The sequence below is a fragment of the Solea senegalensis genome, linkage group LG21 (genome assembly GCF_019176455.1).
Source record: "Solea senegalensis isolate Sse05_10M linkage group LG21, IFAPA_SoseM_1, whole genome shotgun sequence".
NCBI lineage: Eukaryota > Metazoa > Chordata > Actinopteri > Pleuronectiformes > Soleidae > Solea > Solea senegalensis.
Genome location: NC_058040.1, coordinates 9,829,914 through 9,839,198, shown reverse-complemented (window position 1 = coordinate 9,839,198; position 9,285 = coordinate 9,829,914). Strand labels below are relative to the sequence as shown.

General features: G+C 38.9%; 1 protein-coding gene across 1 annotated transcript; it reads right to left on the bottom strand.

Moving 5' to 3' along the window:
• Positions 1-2,229: 2,229 nt before the first annotated feature.
• On the bottom strand, positions 2,230-9,263 carry surf4 (surfeit 4). The gene is made up of 6 exons (XM_044012988.1): positions 9,032-9,263; positions 6,646-6,832; positions 5,335-5,411; positions 5,192-5,235; positions 4,551-4,737; positions 2,230-3,773 (listed from the first exon to the last, which is right to left on the bottom strand). The coding sequence occupies exons 1-6, from the start codon at positions 9,077-9,079 to the stop codon at positions 3,507-3,509; spliced, it is 810 nt and encodes a 269-aa protein (XP_043868923.1). The 5' UTR covers positions 9,080-9,263; the 3' UTR covers positions 2,230-3,506.
• Between the last annotated feature and the right edge of the window lie 22 nt (positions 9,264-9,285).

Below are 9,285 nucleotides of genomic sequence, written 5' to 3'. Positions count from 1 at the left end.
CAGCATTACTGTCAATGACAGTAATATCAGTTAAAGATATTGTGCCTGCACTCACTGTAGCAAGCATGATACAGCTAAAAATAGACAGTGGTCTGGCGCTAATGGGTTCTCCCAGTAGCCAGATTATATTCAGTACATTAACATGAAGTTAGGCCGTCAATGGATTATAATATAGCCTCTAACAACTGACATCAAACTAAATTACTCTTTACATTGTGGTGGCCTTGAAGTTCTAATCACCACCACAAATAGGAAAACACAACAGCATTAAGTGAAAACACGACAAAATTAGAAAATACAACAACCTAAACACTAAATTGTTGTGAAACATGTTCAAGAACCGATTGTGCTTCCGGGTGCAGATCAGGGTACTGGTGTAAAAATAAAGGGCTAAAAAGTGATTATTTTATATACCATTGAAGGGATTTCACCTAAATCTCACACACTAGATGTTTAACTTAAGATTGTATCATACACATCCACACTGGATATTTGTGTCTACATTAAATGTAGACACAAATATGTCATTTTGAATTGACTTTTATTAAATGCACAGTGGAAACAGATGTACATAGTTAGTGTGTTGATTGAAGCAATCAAGAGAATAACATGTGAGATATTTATATTTACACACATCTTACATATATTAATGTATTTATTTATTAAGAAATATGTATTCACACATCATTTATTCACATATATACACACATTTTGTGATGAACTCCCCTCACCAACACAAAAAGACACAACACAGTCAGAGTTCCAAAACATGATGGGATTATCATGATTGACACTTAAAATGAAAAAATAAAAAAACACAGACAGTATTTTCCAATATAAGGCATTTGACCATCAGTCTTTTGGTCAGCCAACCTGTGTCCCACATAATGAAGGAAAGGAGTCCTTATATCATAGAACACGCTATTGAGGGTTAATTTGAAATAACGTTATAGCAGAATACTTTTCTGTGCAGCCTAAGTCAAAAATATTATAACGGCTTTCACTTGTACATGTCCTTGATTTGTGGGGCTGACAATCCAAATTGAACACATCCTGGGTCCAAGTCCAATTCCTTGTTGGAGTCCATGTCCAACTTTTTAATTACGTTCATCAAGAAATCCTGAATGTAGACATTATATATTATTAGTATACTCACAAATATTTGTCCCTGTAGCTTCATCCATTTCTAAATCAAGGTTTTGAGCCAATGTTTGCAAAATTGTTCACTTTACAGGACTCGTAAAGGGCTCCATAGCATTGTTACACCATTGTCCTGAAATCATGTATTTGCCTGATAATACAGGATTATATTTGTACCCAACTTGATTCCGCATAGAGCTGATTTTGCCCGACAGTTGATGAAATGTCTACATGAGACAAAGTGCACGACAACATCGGAGCACAAGAGAATCCCACAGGTGCGCCACATGAGAGGAACGTGTCAAGCAATAATTCATCGGTCTTCATTTCTGAGGCTCAACACATTTGATCCACGCAACTGAGAGAGAAAATCAAGTTTAAGCAGAAGTGAGATTAAGATCAGACAATGCCTGTTTTGCAAACTGAAAACAACTAGCCTGCTGCCACCAAATTGTCTCTGTAAGCGACTTCAGCTTCTGTCATTTCCATGGTTGTGACCATGTCGTGCTGGTTGTGTCACAGACAGGTGACTGACTTCAGCTTGATCCAGCAAATTGAGGGGGCTGCGTCCTTCATATCTGCATAGACCACAACGGCTGAATTGAAATCAGAGGTTTTGGACTACAGAGGATTTTGACCTTATCACCCCTTCCTGCTATGACTTAGTGACAGATCTGGAGTTGGACATGACACAGATGAATAATGTCATGTATAACAATCATTTCAACAACCTTCAAATGTGTTAGCAAGGTACCCAACCCCCATTGCTCCCCGGGCGCTACTCAGTGTGACAGCCGACTGCTCCTAATTCTAGGATGGGTGAAAATGCAGAGAATAATTTCCCTAAGGGGATTAATAAAGTATCTAAAATAACAAAAATGATCATAACTAACATCTCTAATTTCTCAAGATTGATGTGCCAAGGACTTTCTCTTCTGCTACCAAAAAAAAAATCAATGCCTTTCAAATTTCTTCCGCTGCAAAGGTGTAATCTGATTTTAAAGTCAAACCTGATTAGATCAGTCCAGAACCAGCCAGACATCTGTCCATCATTGGCTCCACCTTATAATGTAATTAAGTTAGAGAATATGACAAGAAGTATTTATTTTCAGCAAGTAGCCCTACAAATAACATGGCAACAATCAAGACACAGAAATCTTCAGACTTGTACGGAGATGGACTCCATTGCAGTCAATTTGTTCTGCATTTGTCCATTCGAGGTCAATGTTTTCGGAGTCACTGACCTAAATAAATGCTGTCAGCAGAGGCTCCCTGCAGCACCTTCAATGAGACAGTGACTTTGTTGTTATATATATTTTTTTAATTTTTATTCTTTCGCCATGAATGTTCAAAACCAAAAAAACATATGATCAAAAATACAATATAAACTTCTGAAAATTAATACACTTAATATTTCTTAAATTTTCTTACACAGGGCAAAGAAAACACTTAAGTTCACGTGACTAGTGACTCTGCTTCGTACTTGTTGCTTTTCCAGAGAGCAGAATATGGCGCTTCACAAACATTAAGCCTCCCCCCTACGATCACCCATGAAATACAAGTCTCTAGTCAGGCATTTGTCAAAGACGTACAGTACAAAGTGCCCAATGACAAGTCCTGGAGCTAACAACGGTGCTGAAAATTTCAATCAAGCATGACTGCAATCCACCACTATACAATGTACATACCCCCCATCCCTGTATCAGCTCCACATGAACAAGAGTCGGTTGAGACTGTAGGTGTACATGTAATGAATTGATCAGAGAGGAAAACTATAAGGAAAAAAAGTGGGGATAAAAACTGGAAAGTCAACGCGAGCTGCTGTTAAACGTGCCTGGGATTTCAGAATCAACCTGGTGACTTAGTCACAGACACTTCCAAGGTCCAATGACAGAAAGATCAGAATCCATGGGGCGACCCACACTGCTGCACCCTCTCCACTTGGCCAGTTTTATCCAGAACAAATGAAAATCAATCTATAATAAATGTATGGAATAACACCCATAAAATACAATAAATCATTTTCAATCATCGTCTGAACACGACATAAATCTTCTCTTCGACTTATCCATTAAATCTGTTCTTTGCTGCTTAAATTACATTGGCTTTTTCATGGTTTTCTTATAAAAGAAAAAGAAAAAAAAAGAGGCATTATCTTGACCAACAATAAAAGAAAAACAGTAGGTTGTTGGGAAATAGACAAAAAAATGAGATGGTCTCTGTGGATTTTGTCAAAAAAAAACTAGAAAAACAACTGTGTACCATGGTGGTGGGAAACTGGAGGAGAGGGAGGGTCTTTGTGTCCCGGTCGTGGGGGGAAGTTAGTGGTGTTGAGAAATCCTCTCATCTTATCCCCCTTTTGACTATTACCACTCTTTCTTTTTCTCGTCCATGGACACTCCACCAGGCCCGAGCGCCACCACCAACAGCAGGCCACCGATGACAGAGGTGGTCTGGAAGAAGTCATACTTAAGGAAGTCGTGCATGGGCTTGTAGGCGGGGATGGTCCAGAAAGCATTGAAGTAGACATTGATGGCCAGAAGCCACACAACAAGGGTCAGCGCTGCCAGCTTAGTTTTGAAGCCGATGGCCACCAGGATGATGAGAGCAGTCCCCACCATGTTCTGCAGGATCTGCAGAGGAACATACAGGTAAAGGGGTTAACAATGAGGGTTACCATAATGAACTTGAAGTGTTTGACCCTTCAAACAAAGAGCATAAGAGCACTCTCTCTATATACAGTATTATCCAACATTGTCTTTTTTCAATGAGTATCAACTCAAGTTTTCATTCATTCATTCATCTTCTACCGCTTTATCCTCCACATGAGGGTCATGTGGGTCACTGGTGCCAATCCCAGCTGACTTGGGGAAAAAGGCAGGATACACCCTGAACAGGATGCCAGTCCATCACAGGGCCACATAGAGACAAACAACCATCCACTCTCAAACCTACAGTCAAATTAAAGTGTCCAATTTGCATAATCTGCATGTTTTTGGTCTGTGGAAGGAAACCGGAGAACCAGGAGAAAACCATGATTATCAGTTATATGCCAAATTTAAAAAAATATAACCTTAAAGAACTGAAAATGAATGAGTTGAGATCCTTATTTTTATTTCCTACTGCATTTCTGTCTGGAACTTTGTGTTTTCTTCATCAGCTCTCCCTTTGAGAGATTAATAATCTCAATGGGACTTTCCAGGATTAATCGAAGGTAAAAGAACTATTATTGACTATTGAGAACCTGATCATTTTTATTTATTTATCTGTATAAACCACTGTATGAGTTGTCCTGCCCTGCCTCTCACCCCCGCCCCACTATTTGAGAAGTACTGGTGTAGCACAACAACTGGCCGTGGCTAAAAACAAACAAACAAGTAAGTATGGAGTTTGCTGTCATCAGGACTCACAGAGAAGAAGCTGGAGTCAAAGTGCAGCAGAGTCATGAACATGAGCACTAGCAGTACTCGACCGCCCAGCTGCATGTACTGCTTCGGCGAACTCTCTCCCATGGAGGGGACTCCAGCGAACATGCTCTTTCCTTCTGAACGGGACTCAGCCAGCAGCAGGAGCAGACCACCCCCGAGGGCAAGGTTTCTGTGAGAGAAGAGAGGGAGGGGTTATTTTTGGACGTGTCAGACAAGCACTTAAATGGAAACAAGCTAATGCTATCAGGTTTTCTCAGGTGGGTCTGCTAATCAAAATATCAGCACTGACTGAAAAGCAAAAAATGAATCATCTGTGTGTCAATAAATCCTGTCCACATTAATTATATTAACTTTATATCTCCGTGTCTCCCTGAAAACTGAAATGTGTTCATGTTGACAATCACTACACACAAATTAGTTTCTGCAGCACTACATTAATTACTGAGAAAGCTAATTCTAACTGTAATCATAGGCAGCATAATTTCACAACAAAAGTCGCAAGTCAGTAGAAAATCACAAGAAATTACATGCTAAAACGATTCTGCTTCAGACTGTTATGTTTGGTAGTTGATCAGCTGCTGCAACATAATAAAAAAAAAAAAGTAAAGCTGGGTGACACCTACCTCATCAAAAATTTAAGGTCCCATAAAATGCTGTACGCAACAGTCTGGTGGAGAAAAAAAAAGACAACACATTCTAGATTAGACACAATGACACATTGCTGTGTTTGTTTTTAAAATGTTATTATTAATGTAGTTGTTTTCACCTGTAGTGCTATGATGCCAAATAATCCAAAGCAGGCATATTGTACAAAATTTCTACTAAGGATGAGGACACAACCACCTGTTAGGACACAAGAAGACAAAGCTATTATAGGCAAGTTTTGATCACTGAAGTGAGTACTACCTTTTGTGTGGCCTTGAATTTAAATTTGCAAGTGCACATAAAAACAACCACAGTTCCTCTGGTTCCCAGATAATGATAATCACAGTCACAGATAAAACATCTGGCAGATCTCAGCAGAAAATTACTTTTGATTCTTGTAGAAAATGTAAAAAGACATCATACTCAAAGAGTAAAGGAAATGCAGTCACTTTATATCACTGACATAAATTCAAAAACACAGTATATACACAATAAATACAACATTTGGATTATGCTTTATCAAAGTTCAGTGCAACATATTTTCTTTTGAGCCAATTCAGAGTTCATTCATTGTGATTCTTAACAGTAAGTCACATCAGTCTTCTCTGAACTCTTATCAGCAGAATGTTTTATAACCTAGAGGTTAAGTTCACTATTTGTTCACTTTTGATTGCTGAACAACTTTCCGCAACACTGTAGACACAATGTGGTTGAACTGCACCAGACGCACTTGTTGCAAGGTGATACGACCAAAAAGGTCATCATGATAAACATTTTCTGTCTATCTGACATGGCTTTAAGTGCAATTACGCAAAAGCTGCTAAGGGTTTTTGAGCGTCTTTGCGATTTGAGAGATAAAAAAGAGCTTCAAAAAAGCTTTCAATTTCTCAATTTCAAAACAGAAATTACCTTAGCCATTGTGTTTTCTATAGTTTCATACGTAAACATCAAAACCATTTGTAATATAATCTGCCTAATTTACTCACTCTTCTTATTGTTGTTTTGCAAATGTGTCACATAGGACTGAACAATTAATCAACACTTTACCGAAATCACAATGCAACCTACTGCAACTTTCAAAATCGCAGGAGGCGCAATATTTGTAAAAGCCAAAATGTGTGGCAAAATCTAATTTTAGATGAATTATTGTCTTCACCTCTACAGACTGAGGAGAACATCACCAACAGCAGGTATTATTTTACTTATGTTTTCCTGAATGAAAATGAGAATAATGATGGAAAAATTACCATTCCCTGATATCATGAATCATATCGCAATCTCAATTCCTATCAAAATAATTAATAAATCAATAAATATAAACATAATTACATATTTATTCAAAATCACATACCAATAGAAACACTCAAACAGACAACTTCCTACAACAGATTCTTCATCAGTTGAGACCTTAACCCAGCACCCAGTCACTCACCAAGCTGTCCTATGAGGTTAAGCAGCACAAAGCATGTAGCCAGGAAGTAGCCACAGCTCCAGGTACTCTCGATGTAGTCTCTCTGCTCATGCCACTGGAACCACATACGGATGCCATCTTCTAAGAAGGTGCTGATGAGACACAGACGTGCCAAGTGGGGCAGGTACTGTTTGGTTACCCGCAAGAACTGGGAAATGGAAGGAAACGGAGAAGAAACATGATGCTGAAACTAACAGAACAGATACTGGAACATGTCATACTCATAACACAAGCGTGTCTGTGAAACAAGTTAACATTATATTTGGTGAACTCCTTTTTCAAAACCCAATAATATTCAAGGCAGACTGCTACAAATTACTATTTATGCAGTCCAATATAATGATGGTTATGAACCAACTTGTCATTTCAAAGCAGCTGTAATGCTGAAAGCAAAAGCTTCAATTACAGTCATTTTAAACTGAATTACTGCAGGTGACAGAATTCCTTTAAGAGGAAAATTCCAAGAAACACCCAGTTAAAAACAGCACAGATCCATATGTGAAGTACAAAAAGTATACAGTGGAACCTGAAGTTACACTTATGCATGTTTATAACTACAATTGATGCAAACTACACATTTTTACAGCTTTAATTAAATGCAGTTAGTTATGTTCTTGATACAAAACACAACTGCCTTAAAAAAACAATTGTAAAATGACTATTGTACTGATTATGTCATAAATCATGTACTATTCAAAATGCAAAAACAAACAATCACTTAATTGTATGAGAGCTCGAAATACATGGCAATATGCCCCAAGCCTGAGGCTACATATATATATATATATATGCATGTTGAAATAATAAGAAGTAACAAAGGCTTCTTAAGTAGGAACAACAAGTGGAACTCAGTGAAACAACCTGATGTGATGGTTTGCGAAAGAGTATAAAACATGCAGTGTCATGTTGTTGTCTACACTCTTACAACATAGAGCTGTTCCCAAATGTTACCACCAAAAAAAATGCCATTACATGCATGAATTAAACAATAAACAACTTTGTGTTCTTGACCATATTTTCAGTTACTTGAGTAACAGTTAGAGGAGGAGTGACTTGCCCCTCCACCCCCATCCCAGCCTCCTCATCAGTCCATCAGTGCTGTGGGACCCAGCAGCCTATCAGCATCTACCAACTCCTACTACAACTGCTGAGTGAGACATGAATGGACAACCAACGAACCAATCTGAACAAGCCCGAGGTTGCAGCAACAGCCTGGAAATAGACCAAATCTCAGAGTGCAAGATAGGCCTTGCAGGTTACAGAGCACACAAACAATGTCATAGTTATAGTTGCTATATTAATGCTACACCACCACACTACACCCGTGATAGTAGTAAATGAACCAATCATATGTAACAGAGGTAAGGAATTCAGAACATTTTCCCTGATAAGGGCTCAGTCTTTTCCAAGGCACTTGATACTGAAATGACAGTCCTAAACAGGTGACTGTTGCGTCAAGGCTGTCCTGACACAAGGCCATGAATCTCACACACCAAACAGTTACCCTGTCGAAGTGTACAAAGGTACACCACATAACACACCATCTCTGGCTAAAACTCTGATTTGGGTCACACAGACTGACCTGAAATCTGATCTTGACATCTCAGCTCACTTCTTACAAAACAGTGGATTCCTTGCTGTCAGGAAGAGAAGCAGCCCTGGTGTGTGTGTGTGTGTAGTAATTTGATTATGAAGTCCAGTTTCACATTTGCCTGAGCAGCTTTGTTGAGGCCACAGGCTAACGCAGTTTCATGAAATAACAACACAAACTAACCCCATTAATTATGCAACGCAGAAAGATATTATATAATATAAAATATAAGAACATAAATCATAGCTATACAGAGGACAAGAATTAAAATATTAGACTGAGGCATGAATTAAACAAATTAATGTGTGCATCACAGGACAAAAATACACAGCAGCTAAACCAGATGGCTAACTAGCTACAGTAACAAGCAGCCAAATGTACACCTGTTAACCAAGTCTCAGTTCAACTAGTAGACCTGAAGACTGGTTATTACACATTTCACTGTAGTGACAAAAACTATTGTTTGTAAAAGTGTGTGTAGACTCATGACAGGTCTTGACACCTCCTTTCATTTATCATGCAGAATGAAACACGACCAAAATAAACTGCTACATTAATGATATTCCATGTTCGTATTATTTTCCTCCTACTACAACGGGAGAGACATGTGAAAAAAAACAAAAACAAACAATGTTAAAGGCGTGAAAGCAAACACGTTACTTTCTCACTTACTAGTTAGCGGCTAATATGCTAGCCAGCTAACTAGCTACCAGCTGCTAGCGCGGACAACTGCTGAGCTTACGAGCTTGAAGTTACCTGATCCGCCACGTCTTCGGCCGTATTCATGAGCTCCTCCTGTCCCATGTTCGTGTGATGTATAAATATAACAGTGTTTAATTGTCAATGCTCGGCTCGACACGGTCTTATTGCGCGGACTGGTCCCCTCTCTCTCTGTATTTGATAACGTTTATTTACTCGAACATTTGCCGATTGCCTGCACTCATAGAAAGGCCGCCTCCGCCCCACAATGCCCCGCGATTTGACGAGCCTGACCGTGTGAGAGCCCCCCT